Genomic DNA, 14,446 nt, shown 5'->3' with positions numbered 1-14,446 from the left:
AAAACTAGTTTCCCGTTAATGTATTAAATCTTTAATGGAACGATCTCTAATGCAGCGATATGAATAGTATTTCTTTTGTTCTGAGTCCAACTGACCTGCTAGTAAACGTGGAATCAACATCATTGTTTTTCCATCCCTGGTTCTGTTTTTGTTGTTTTGGTTTGGGACCACTTTTGAGCAAGACGGCGATGTCATTGTTTCAGTCGTAGGATAAGTGTTAAACCACAAACAACCTGGATTTATTCCATTTAACAGCAAACTTCCCAGTGGGGAGGATCCTGCAGTGTTTGTCCTGTTGTAGCTCCATTACAACCAACTCACTGACTGTCGGTCTTTAATAAACCTTTGAGTGACTAAATAAAGTTCTGCATTATTGCCCACACATTGGATGTTCAGTCCAGAGCCATTGTGATTAATTATTTTTATTTTATTTTTAGTCTCCATTCACTTTAGTTTCATTTACTTGTTACCTCTCAGACACCTCTATTTTTTTTCTAAGTGTAATACTTTTTGTAATATTGTTTGTACGTTTCCTTATTTTATGAATATTTAAACTTTTTTCCCACACTTACTTTTTAGTCTTTAGTTAAGATTTAGTAACCTTGCTGCAAACCAAAGAAAAGCACGGCAGCAGACATGTCTTGTTTTTTGAGTTTTTTAGAGACAGTAATGATGAAAGCTACATTATTGATGAGGTATTTACATAAAAGGGAGACAAACTATGATGTTTTTCCTTCTCCTGGTTCTCCATAATCTGCACTGAGCTAAAGTTTAGCTCTGCATTCACCCATCAGTACCACTACAGACTTTAACACCCTCAGCACATTCACAGACATCAACACTACAGACTTCTAGGCTGGTTAACAAATGCCGCTGCCTTTTTTAAAAATGTTTTACCTACTTGCTTTAGTCCGAGAGTCTGTTGCTAACTTGCATGAGAAACCGGAATTGTGCCTGGGTAAAGACAATAATGTTTCCATCCCTTACTCTTTAGCTTTGTTAGGAGCTCAGCTGCCTCTTATCTCTTTCTATTATCCCCACTTCCACACTTGTGTTCCTGGACTTTTCAATTCAATTTGATTTATACAGCGCCAAATCACAACAACTGTCGCCTAAAGGGGCTTTATGTTGTAAGGTAGACCCTACAATAATACATACAGAGAAAAACCCAACAATCAAATGACCCACTATGAGCAAGCACTTTGGCGACAGTGGGAAGGAAAAACTCCCTTTTAACAGGAAGAAACCTCCGGCAGAACCAGGCTCAGGGAGGGGCGGAGCCATCTGCTGCGACCGATTGGGGTGGGAGAAGGAAGACGGGATAAAGACATGAAAAGACAGGATGAAAGACATGAGCTACTTTACTACAATAGCTTTTCAGTTTTGAATAAAAGGCCTTGGGGCAGCACTTTTCAGCTCTCTTTCCCTTGAGGAGCAACTTGCTGATGTGTGTTAGGTGTCCCAAACAAAATCAATAGTTTAAAAAAAGCTGCTTGCTGGACACCACACTCTGTTCATCTTCTCACCCACCCTTCATACTGAAACTGTCCTGGCAGTGCCCACTCACAGTAAATGAAACTGCACTTAATGCAAGTCAAGTCACTTTCACTCTGTTACATTACAGTCCAGCTTTGTCTGCTGCAGTCCAGCTCAGCTCAGACTGGTTCACCGCTCTACATCCTGAATCCTGATCCAGTCCAGTCCTCTACTGGTGTGAAGGTCACCCTGGCCGTGAATGAATTCATTGCATAATAAATCGGCTGCATCAAAACGGCAAACTAGAGCTCATTACACAAAGGGCAGACACATACATGACGCCGAGGTCACGGCGTTTTCCTCTTCCCTCCTTCCTGTGTGGCTAATAAAGCCTAATCAGTCTCATTAACGTAGAAATAAATTATCTGAGGTGCAACGACCAAAGTGCTTTCAGGATTTGGGGATGACGGTCGACCTTGCACTCAGTGTAAAAACCCTCGGTAGCGCTTGTGCTTCAAAGCACCATGGAAACGGCCTCTGCCAGTCAGCAACTGTCATTTTCAGTTGACTTGACAATGGTGGTAACTGGAGGTATTAATTTGTCTGTCAACTGTTGATAAAGGGGCCACTGACAGCAGCGACGTCTTCTTCTTCTTCTTTTTCCCCATGACAAACTTAATACTGTGAAAGTGCGACAGTGTCAGCAGAGAAAGCCGGTTGCGTCACTCTCAGGTGAAGAAATCTCTGATTTGTAACCACGGCTATCCGCGCGCGCAGATAACCTGACACCTGGTCGTTCACAGTGGACTCTGTGGTCACATTTAGAATTCAGGACTTGTAGCTTTGTGCCAGTGATTTGTCGCTCTTCTCCAAAGAAGCAAACTGCTTGAACTTGACAGGATGAGCTGTGTGTGTGTGTGTGTGTGTGTGTGTGTGTGTGTGTGTGTGTGTGTGTGTGTGTGTGTGTGTGTGTGTGGACTTTGAGTATTTTAAATCTTTGGTGTCCTGATGAGGGCAGTGAGTCAGCACTGAAGACTTCTTTTAAGCTCCATTAAAGGTCTTCAAGGATGAGACGGAAACAAGAACCTCTGCTATCGCTGTGTGATGCATCCATCACTGACACAGTGTTCCTGTGTTTCAGTTGTTCTTTAGGCTGCTTTTTATCCATTTCAGATAAATTTTAATAAATGACTATATTCACACAAGCATACCTTTTGGTCTTGTTTTTATTAAGCAGCTGTCTGAGTTTGACCCAGAGAGCTTATAAACTTTATTCATTTGTTTTTGTAAAGTCATTCTTTTTTTAACATGTTATATTTGTTGGAATTTATTATCAGCCAAACCAATATTGTTAGCCAATATTACCTTATTATTATTATTTTTTTTTTACATATCGGTGACCAATAAATGAGAATTTAAGTAAAAACGGGATGGGAGAAACACCCTTCAAGCATGTTATGTGTCTACTGTCCACCAGAGGGCACTGTGCATTTTTACCTTCATTACATGGTAGATTTGATTTGACAGGAAGTGGGGAGAGAGGGACCACATGTAGCAAGTAAAAAAGAGCATGCCTCAAACCCAGGTTGATGTATTTCAGCCATGTGGCTCAACTGGTGAGCTACACTGGGATGCCTATCGTAAATCACCAAATATCAGTATTGGTCTTAAAGTCCTGAATTTATTGGGCTTTATTTTGTATTGTTCAGCTTTCAACCACTTCTTCTATGTTGGAACTGTTTCTGTCGGTACTTTTACCTAGAAGGTACTCTACTACTGATTCAAATGTGAAAAAAGTGTTGTAGTGTGTTTATCGAGGTGCATGTGTGAGATGGTGGTTTAAGTTCAGTTTACTGTAGTTCAATCAGTTCTGTAATTTCTATCTCTAGTTTGTTTCTAGATCATGTTGCATGTTTGTCCTGAACGGAAACTTCATTCTGCACAGACTGATTTTTTTTTTTTTTTTTCACAGCCAAACCGAATGTTAAATTATGATTAAATTGCGGTCCTGCAGCGACTACATCACTGTTTATGGAAGAATTGAAAGAGTTTCTCTTTCAAATCTGTGATGTTCTTGCTGGATATGTAAATAATGTAAATTTATGTGTATGTAGATCACAGCAGGTGGCAACAGATTGGTGATTATTGCTGATTTATCACAGTTAATCACTGAATTATCACAAACACATTGCCAACTTGACCCCATTCAGTCTCAGACTGATGGCAGACTGAGTTGTTGTTGCCGTTTTCTCCAGCAATCAAGTTCTGACTCTTTATTGTCTTCTGAGATGTGCCATTTAATGTTTACACACCGAAGATAATGAACTGTGAAATTAGCTACACCTGAACAAAGTACAAGAACTATATCATTATTTGTGACCAGCAGGCACTTCTTCTTTTTTCTCCTCAGTCACTGTTGTAAAACCAGGTCTGCTCATACCCCTCACCAAATAAAGCCCAGTGCTTTTTTTTTTTCCATTCTTCGTGTTCAAATGGCAGAGCCTCTAAAAATATCTCTCTGTGCTCCATCAGCATCTTCTTCCCTCTCTGCTGCGTCGCCAAACCAATTACAGCCTTGTTGAAATGCAGATTTATATCGGTGCAGCAATAATAGGTTCATTTTACAGTGTCAGACTGAGTCCTAACCCACATCTGTGACATTAGCATATCTGTCATCATCTGCAAGATTATGTCCATAAGTCTGTGTGCTGGTCACAGACTGGAGCATCACTGGAGTCTACATTTAAAGCCTTTAGAACTTGAAGAACTCCGTTGCTTACTAGTGTTCTTCTTATCTTAATGTGACAATTAAGCTCATCATCAGCATTTTTTATTTTTAGTTGTTTTTAAAGACTCAACAATTATGTCTAAGCCAGTTACAATATAAAATGTATAAAATATTATAAGTTAAAAGCCCTTCAGCAATTCAGAAAAACCAAACTATGCAAATTCCTAAATGACCAAGCACTTGGTGAGAGTGGGAAGAAAAAAAATTGAAGTCGCATATATTTTGTATAGAAGTCTTGTGGAAGTTGCTATGGAAGGGAAATTGTGAAAAGTGTGACACAAACCAGAAAGTATAACCATTTGCCTTAAAAGTAAGAGTCGCACCCTTTGAAAAATGGTGGTTTCATGATGTGCCACAACTTTTACTTTGAAGGCAAAGATTTCCCGTTTCTGGTTTAGATTTTTCCAATTTTTAGGACTTCTTAATGGTTGGTTGGCAAGTGATTGGAGACAAGTTGGTATCTTCCATGCAAACTGTGGGTAAGCAGGGGATTGTGGTAACAACCAAAGTAATCACAAATGTTTTTTTGCTGCAGTTCTTTGTGAACCGGTTTTCACTTGGCAGCAACCTGACTGCAGTCGCCAACCACTTAGGACTAGTTGTGCCTTAGTGACCAAATGTTTCAAGGGGTTGCTAACTGGTCTCTAGGCCATCAGTAACTTAATAAGCTTCGAATTATCCTAAGCAGACACCTAACATTAGTCTTACATGATGCAGGCCATTTTAAATGTTGATTGTCTGTTAGGTTAATTGTCGATTCTATATTAGGTGTAGGCATGGATGTGACCATTTGTTTACTTGTCCTGGTTGGACTAACTGTTGGGATAAGTTCCAGCCCCACACAAACATGTCTAACTGAACATCCACAGATTAAAGTGTTGAACTAATGTGATCTGGGTTTGCCACAGCTGATCTGATCCACCACTTACAATAGCAGCTTTTCTAAAGAGCAACCGTCAGTTAAAAACGAGGGCGAGCAAAGGGTGATTAAAGGTTCCTTATTAAGTTTGTTGGCATCAGAGCTTTAAGAACCAGCTCTCAAAAGCCTTCCCTGTTTACTGCAGTCAGCTCTGCATAACTCTGCAGTCTGTGCTTTATTTTTACCTCCTCGGGTGTTTATACCGTTGAGAGAACAGCTGGAAATGAGCACCTGTGCTGACTGCAGTTTGCCCCTGGCCTCTGTGTTTAACTTGTGTGACTAATGATATTCAGATGTAACACAGTGCTGATTTCCACCGTTTTCATTCTGTTGTCTCTCCTGACTTACAGAACTGCTCTTTTTTGACTAAAGAGTTGTGTTTTTTTCTTTCACACAGAAGCACCACAGCAGTAATTAGCGAGTAAGATCTTAACTACTTTGCTTACATCAGTATTCAAACCAGCAGCTTCATTAATTTGCTCTTTCTTACTCAAAGACATGTGAAGATTGTTATCTGCATTTTTCCCCCTCTCATTCTGATGGCTTCCTACCGCTGGATTATTAATAGAATAGAATAGAATAGAATTCAACTTTATTGTCATTGCACATGCACAGGTACAGGGCAACGAATAAGCAATAATATAGATATGTGAGTATATTACAGAAATGGGTCTATTATGGTATGTTATAATGTACACGGTATGAAGTATGTTGTGAATATTCTATAACTATAAGTATGTACAGGCTGTAGTGAGTACAAGCTATGTACAGGCTATGTACAGGATATAAATATGAAAAACTATGCAGAATATGAAATAAATAACTTTACAGAAATCTGAGATATACAGCTATACAGAAATGGGAACTATGCAAGTTGTAAACAGTTGTAGGGTTAAAAATTATCGAATGTACAGAATGATTATTTACACAGAGCTATACAGTAGTGCAGTTAAGATAAGTGAGGGTGTAGATAGTTTCTACAGAGGCTATATAAAGTGCTAGTGGTTGTGAGTGGTGGTTCAGTCCATGTTATTATTGTGTGTTTGAGGGTACGGTTGTCCATTGTGGGTGTGTGTGTGTGTTCAGTCCATGTGTTAACGTGGGTCAGATGTCAGGAGGCAGAGTTCAGGAGTCTGACAGCTGTGGGGAAGAAGCTGTTCCGGTACCTGGTGGTCTTAGTCCGGAGGCTCCTGTAGCGCCTCCCAGAGGGCAGGAGGGTGAAGAGTCCATGTGATGGGTGACTGGGGTCTTTGATGATTTTCCCAGCCATTTTCAGACACCGCTTCCTGTAGATGTCTTTCATGGCAGGAAGTGGTGCTCCGGCGATGCGCTGGGCAGTTTTCACGACCCTCTGCAACGCCTTCCGGTCCGAGGCAGAGCAGTTCCCGTACCAGATTGTTATACAGTTGGTCAGGATGCTCTCGATGGTGCAACGATAGAAGTTCACCAGGATGTCTGAGGACAGGTGGTTCTTCCTCAGAGTCCTCAAGAAGAAGAGGCGCTGGTGAGCCTTCTTGACCAGCTTGGAGCAGTTGGTCGTCCAGGTGAGATCCTCGGAGATGTGGACTCCCAGGAACTTGAAGCTGCTCACACGCTCCACAGCCGTCCCCTGTGTATGGGTGGATGTGGGTCAGCATTCCTCCTGTAGTCCACGATGAGCTCCTTGGTCTTCTCGGTGTTAAGCAGCAGGTTGTTTCTGTCGCATCACTCAGCCAGACGATCCACCTCCTCCCTGTAGGCGGCCTCATCGTTGTCACTGATGAGGCCAATCACCGTGGTGTCATCTGCAAACTTAATGATGGTGTTGGAACCATCAGCAGGTCTGCAGTCGTGGGTGAAGAGGGAGTAGAGGAAAGGGCTCATCACACAGCCTTGTGGTACACCGGTGTTCATTGTGATGGTAGATGAGCAGCGGTTATCCAGCCGGACATGTTGGGGGCGGTTGGTCAGGAAGTCCAGTAACCATTTGCAGATGAGGGAACTGATGCCCAGGTCTGTCAGTTTCCTGATGAGTTGTGAGGGGTAGATTGTATTGAATGCTGAACTGAAGTCTATAAACAGCATTCTGGCGTAGGTGTTGTTGTTGTCCAGGTGTGAGAGGACAGAGTGCAGTGCGATGGAGACTGCATCCTCTGTGCTCCTGTTCTGGCGGTATGCGAATTGGTGGGGGTCCAGGGTGGGGGGGAGACAGGATTTGAAGTGTGCTAGGACCAGCTGCTCTAAGCACTTAGTCATGATGGGGGTGAGTGCTACTGGGTGGTAGTCATTGAGGCAAGATGGGTTGGAGTTTTTGGGTATCGGGACGATGGAGGTGGATTTGAAGCAGGCCGGTACCACAGTGTGGGCCAAGGACAGATTGAATATGTCTGTGAGCACTCCTGCAAGCTCCCCAGAACACACTCTGAGAAAACGCCTGGGGATGCCATCAGGACCTGCAGCCTTGTGGACATTGATCCTGCTCAGCACCGCTCCTACATCGGTGGGGGAGAGAGTCAGAGGTTGGTGGTCTGGCGTCACGTCTGCTTTGGTTGTGGTTGTGGGGTTCCCTCGCTCAAAACGAGCATAAAGGTTTTTGAGCTCGTTGAGGAAGGAGACATCAGAGGATGCGGGGGAGGGTTTGGTGGTCCTGTAGTCTGTAATGGTCTGGAGTCCTTGCCACATGCGTCGGGGGTTGGAGTTGGAGAAGTGTTCTTCTACCTTCTTTTTGTAATGGTGTTTGGCTTTTTTGATGCCCTTCTTTAGATTAGCCCTGGCTGTACTGTAGGCGTGTGCATCTCCTGACCTAAAGGCGGATGTCACACAGTGTAGGAAAACATCCTCAATGCTTACTGTTAAAGTAAACAACTGTGGGGTAATTACTGTGCAGTGTCTATGTGATTTGTAACATACACAATCACACGCACAGATGTGCAAATATGAAGAGCTTCTAAACATTCTCTAGGAGTCAGTGGTTCATGGGGATTACATGTATTAATGAGTCTGGAGACACTAATACTGGAGGCTTATCCTGCATGCTGTGTATTGTGCTGAATGTATGTGGATTCGCTACTCTGCACTGCTCCAGCTGTCCACTCGTTCATCAGTCGCTCATTGTGTCAGCTTCTCTTTAAGTATCAGGTAGAATTAGCTGAAGCCATAAGTAGATTTGAAGATATTAGGTCTTCATTGCTGCTTTTAAAGTCTTCCACAGTGACTGTAAATCCAGTAGAATTACTTAATGGTTTCTGTAAAGACATCGGTGTTGGTTACCTGTTATGTTTTTCCTTATTTTCTGTCATACATGTGTTGTTACTACAATGAATCTTCATATTGTATTTGTATATGGAAGGAGTCCCTATGAGCGAAAAGCTCTCAGGCTCTTTTTTTCTACTCTTTGCTCCACATGATGTCACTGAGAGTGAACCTGCTCAATGCTACAATTATAGCATTTTGTGGTTGGAGACCAAAGAAAGAGCACAGTTATTGCTGTAACTGTGTGCAGTGAATTTGTGATCTCATTTCCTTTTGAAGTGGCTCCTTCTAAGACCGGAACCAGGTCTGCAACCAGTCACACTTTTGCCTTCTTCAAAGTAGCTTTAGCGCAACAAGATAGTGGTAAAGAGAGACTAGTCCGCATGCTGTTATGTTACGATTCGAATGGGGTCAACCTGGCAATTATATTAAGTCTGTGAGAATAAAGCAGTCAACGGTTATAAATAGACAAAATTCGCTGTCTGTCCATCCACATCATGAAGACCCTGGAAAGGCTCATCCTGGACCAGCTGCGACCCATAGTAAGACCACATCTGGATCCCCTTCAGTTCGCTTATCAGCCTCGTCTCGGAACAGAGGACGCCATCATCTACCTGCTCAATCGTGTCTACACCCATCTGGACCAGCCGGCGAGCACTGTGAGGGTCATGTTTTTTGACTTTTCCAGTGCTTTCAACACCATCAGGCCGACCCTCCTGGGTGATAAGTTAGCAGCGATGCAGGTGGATGCTTCTCTGGTGTCCTGGATTGTTGATTACCTGACAGGAAGACCACAATATGTACGTCTCCCACAGTGTGTGTCTGACAAGGTGATCAGCAACACAGGGGCACCACAGGGGACTGTCCTCTCCCCCTTCCTCTTCACCCTCTACACCACAGACTTCAGCCACTGCACAGAGACCTGCCATCTTCAGAAGTTTTCTGATGACTCTGCGGTGGTTGGATGCATCAGCAGGGATGATGAGACAGAGTACCGGGCTGTGGTCGACTCCTTTGTCACGTGGTGTGAGCAGAATCATCTGCAGCTCAACGTGGCAAAGACCAAGGAACTGATCGTGGACTTCAGGAAGACCAGGAAACACTTGACCCCTGTTTCAATCCAGGGGGTCAGTGTTGACATTGTGGAGGACTATAAATACCTTGGAGTACACATTGACAATAAACTGGACTGGGCTAAAAACACCACAGCACTTTACAGGAAGGGCCAGAGTCGTCTCTATTTTTTGAGGCGACTGAGGTCCTTCAACATCTGCCAGAAAATGCTGAGGATTTTCTATGAGTCTGTGGTGGCCAGTGCGATCCTCTATGCTGTTGCATGCTGGGGGAGCAGGCTGAGGGTCGCAGATGCCAACAGACTTAATAAACTGATCCGTAAGGCCAGCAATGTTGTGGGGATGGAGCTGGACTCCCTCAAGGTGGTGTCGGAGAGGCGGATGCTGTCCAAGATAAAGACAATGTTGGATAACACCTCCCACCCACTCCATGACATGTTGGTCAGTCACAGGAGCTCGTTCAGTGAGAGACTGAGATTACCGAAAAGCACCACTGAACGACACAGGAAATCATTCCTGCCTGTGGCCATCTCCCTGTACAACGCATCCACTTAACACACTGTTTGCTGCTACAACTACACATGTTTCTTTTCCAAATATTTATTTATAAGTGACTTATGTATGTATGTATGTATATATATGTATATATTGTACTATTCTTAGTTAGCGTATTGTCTGTCTTGTCTTAATGTTGGTTTAAAATGGAGCACTGTAACAAAAAATAATTTCCCCCAGGGATCAATAAAGTATTCTGATTCTGATTCTGATCTAAATACACAGAAGTGCAAATTCAGTGTAGTGCTGCAAACCTCATAGATTTAAAACAGAAATTCAAAAAATTCCCATACAAATAATAATAAACTTACATCGGCATTTGGCATGCTTGCTTTTTATGTAAAAATGTCTGCACTTGAGTGGGTCGAGTCCCTTATTGCAAAGAGTCGTGTCAGAGGTGAGTTGCACTCATTGGTGCAGACTTACTTATTGATTGCAGCATTTTGACATTCTTTATTTAGAAATTAGACGGTAACGGTTTGCAAACTTTTCCCAGCCTGAAATGGCGGGGGCATTTAAAAAATGCAGTTTTTTTCTCGGTTATCTTTGTCTTATGCTAAATTTGTTTGATGATCTGAAACGTGTATTGAGTAAATGAGCATGGAGTAAATCCTTTTTCAGTTTTTTGTTGGTGGAGTGGCAGAATTATCTTTAGCGTTTCTTGTGTGGATTGTACCTGAGATTTAGAAACAGCTGTTCACGAGATTACTTCCCTGCAGAAAATATAAAGCCTGAATATTTTTACATAAAAACTGAAGTTATGAGGTGATGGTTCTCCTTTAATGATAACACCATTGAGTGAAAATGGCACAGAAATAAAATGATCGTCATAAAAAGCATATGTGCTGTGTCAGTGTGAACAACATGACTCATGGAGCATTGTGTGCTACGATTGCAGCAGTAGTAAAAGCTCTTCCTCGATAATGCTTAAGCTCTCTCCGTGGCCAGAAGCAAAAGTCCTCAAGTGGAAAATGTCCATGAACTGACGAGTCTGGTTTTAAGCAGACTTCAGGTGTCCGCAATCCTGAGCTCGGGGTTGCACGTTATTCGATTAACCTCTGTGAGTTTTCTTTCGCAACCGCTCTTGTGGCTTCAGCTGTTGACCGTAATGATAACTGGACCAAACCTGTGCAGCCGTCCACACGCCTGTCTTTCACCTCACACTGTTTTTGCTCCACTCGTGGTAGTAACACAGCTCTCTCTTCCTTTTTCCAGACTGGCCAGATGAATCCCATGACGCAGTTGTACTACAAAAAGGTGAGTCAAACAGTCTCGTTCTTGATCCTGAAACCAACTTACAAGATGTGCTGATTTGTAAAATTAACCTCATTCTCGTAATTGGAACTTGTTCATCTCCACAAAGTTAGAAGTTCTGAATTGCACAAAGCAGACACGTTGGTGTTTCAGCCTCTCCATCACTCTGCTGGGCTTACAGTGGTGTGTGGAGAAGATACCTGAGTGAAAAGGCTTCACTTGGAGAGTTTCAGTGTGCTTGCATCTTGTTGATTGATGATGGTAGATGAACTGTATCTTAAAGACAGAAATAATTTTTAGCACATTGCCCTAAGAAAAACACATTAAAATACACTGAAGTATTAAAAAAAAACTATCCAATGGTAGTAGTTTCATTTTCCAGTCATCATGAGAACTGCTTCTGATCCCTTTAAGTGGCCAAGAGAGACAGAAGATTTCCTAATATTGCTTTCATTTCATTTCATTAATTGCCTTTTCTTCATTCTTATACTTATTTAAAATTTATTTTTTGAGTTTTATTTTAAACTGGTTAGTATCACTACTAACCTTTATTTCTTCTTGTAACTCATTCCAGAATTTAACTCCCGCTATTGAAATAGACATCCTTTTCAATGTTGTTCTTACTCTTTGCAATTTTAATTTCCACTTCCCTCTACAATTATACCTCCCTTCTCTTTCTAAGAACCATTTACTTATTTGGATTTGTAACATCCCTTTCCTTGCCTTATATATTATTTGCACTGTTTTAAACTTCACCGTCTTAATAAAAAGTGTGTTTGTGTGAGCCCTATACCCCTCCTGATTTATTAGTCTAATAGCCCTTTTCTGCATTATGATTCTGAGTCTGAATATTACTTTTATATGTATTTCCCCAAACCTCTACACAATAACTCATGTATGGTAATAGTAAAGCACAATATAACACATACAATGTTTTCCTATCCAGAAATTGTTTTGCTTTCCCCACGACAGCAATTCCCCGAGCTAACTTTCCCCTCACATAAGTGATGTGTGATTTCCAACAGGCCTGATTAATGATTACACCAAGAAATTTTATGGTATTAACCCTTTCTAGATATACATTATCAACACAAATTTCAATGTTAATGTTTTTCGTATAGTTTCCGAATAACATAAACAAAAAAATCAATTAATTAACAATAAAGTTAAAATTGTTGTCATTTTAAATCTGCTCATCGTAAGAATGAATTTCGTATTAGTTTGATGCCTTTACTGATTTCTGTGAACTATTCTGAATAATAATAATAATAATAATAATAATAATAATTGTACAGCAAACATCTTTAATGACATTAAAAAAACCACAAATTTTTACACACATTTGAAATTTTTATAAATGCTGTTTTTGTCAACAGAGGGTGGAAAGTATACATTTGACTACAGCTGGTAGTTGCTCGTTACACATATAAAATGTTTGTTTGACAGTGGTCATTGGATTGAGTAAACATCAGAACACTGGGAATGTCCAAAAAACTAAGAGCTTAAAACGACTGCTGATTCCAAGATCATCAGTTCAAACAGTTGCATGAAACAAGCAATTTGGATGTTTCACCACTTTGCTTAGACCCAAACTGTCACTCTCAGTTGAGAGCAAATTGGCTAGGATGCTAAGAATCAACCCAGGAAATACCAGAGCTTAAGCCTGGCATGAACTGGAAACTGCTGGAACACCAGGGTTACTGTCCACAGTGAAGCCAGCTTTAAATCCTTTGCTCAAGGCTCGACTGAAATTTGCAGCTGCCCACATAGTCAAGCCAAATGCCATCTGCAGGAAAGGTTTATGGTCAGCTGATTGAGCTATTTGGCAACAAAGACAAGAGGTTTGTTTGGAGAAGTAATAATTAGGCTTTCAGACCTAAGACCACTACATCAGCTGGCGAGCATGGTGATTGTAGCGTCATGCTCTGGGGCTGTTTTTTGCCACTGGTAGTAAAGTGGATAAAATGATGGAGGAGGAGAGCTATCTCCTAATTCTTCAAGTTCACCTCACACACCTGAAGTGGGTTTAGAGTGGATAAAGCAGGCTAATATTAAGGTTCGATTTCAACCCTGTTAAAAACGAATTAACTATGCTTCAAACTCCACCAAGGCTTACATTTGACCACCGAGAGCTGTCAAATATCCAGCCAAAATTATGCAAGTTGTGCCAGATATAAATGGTATATAATGGTATGTATATATTTGAGCCTGTATGTATACTGTTGACTCTAAATTCAAAATAAGTTATAAGTTGTACACCCAGGTCTTGTTTTTGTGTAAAGTCATTAAAGCTGTACAGTTAGACCACTCTGGGAAAAAGAACAGTTTTAAATAAATTATTAAAAAACTAAATGTATGGCCATGATGGCTGTATTTTGGCAAAACAACTGTGTACCCACCACTACACGGGTGCAACTTTGGTGAAAATTTATTTTGCACGTGCATTAGTTCAATAACATAGCTGGCTCATATGTTTTTTTGTTTTTTGTTCATGTCGCTACTTACATGCAGTTTGCCTCATGTTGGCGTCCTCTGTTTTTGTGGTTTAGGCGACATATTCGCCGTACCGCGACCGCATCCCACTTCAGATTGTCCGTGCTGAGGTGGAGCTGTCTGCTGAGGAGCGGGCCTACCTCACAGCTGTAGAGAAAGGTAAATGCACACACAGCCTTGCACAGCCATCTTCTTTTTTTTAGCCGCATAGTTGCCTCCATAAATGCATTCTACTGATCCACTCACCCGTTAAATGATGCTGAGTTTACAGGGAGTGGAGAATTATTAGGCAAATGAGTATTTTGTCCACATCATCCTCTTCAGGCATGTTGTCTTACTCCAAGCTGTATAGGCTCAAAAGCCTACTACCAATTAAGCATATTAGGTGATGTGCATCTCTGTAATGAGAAGGGGTGTGGTCTAATGACATCAACACCCTATATCAGGTGTGCATAATTATTAGGCAACTTCCTTTCCTTTGGCAAAATGGGTCAAAAGAAGGACTTGACAGGCTCAGAAAAGTCAAAAATAGTGAGATATCTTGCAGAGGGATGCAGCAGTCTCAAAATTGCAAAGCTTCTGAAGCGTGATCATCGAACAATCAAGCGTTTCATTCAAAATAGTCAACAGGGTCGCAAGAAGCGTGTGGAAAAACCA

General features: G+C 41.6%; 1 protein-coding gene across 1 annotated transcript in view; it reads left to right on the top strand.

Moving 5' to 3' along the window:
- The window catches only part of trpc5a (transient receptor potential cation channel, subfamily C, member 5a), a 207,613-nt gene that overhangs the window by 91,686 nt on the left and 101,481 nt on the right, over positions 1–14,446 (top strand). Inside the window, exons 2-3 of the mRNA XM_026163141.1 lie at positions 11,258–11,299; positions 13,846–13,948. Coding sequence (XP_026018926.1) covers positions 11,267–11,299; positions 13,846–13,948 — 136 coding nt within the window. The 5' untranslated portion in view covers positions 11,258–11,266. The remainder of the gene's footprint in view (positions 1–11,257; positions 11,300–13,845; positions 13,949–14,446) is intronic.

Source organism: Astatotilapia calliptera, chromosome 3, assembly GCF_900246225.1.
Source record: "Astatotilapia calliptera chromosome 3, fAstCal1.2, whole genome shotgun sequence".
Taxonomy (NCBI): domain Eukaryota; kingdom Metazoa; phylum Chordata; class Actinopteri; order Cichliformes; family Cichlidae; genus Astatotilapia; species Astatotilapia calliptera.
The sequence above is the reverse complement of the archived record's forward strand: the minus strand, read 5'-3'. Positions and strand labels throughout refer to the sequence as shown.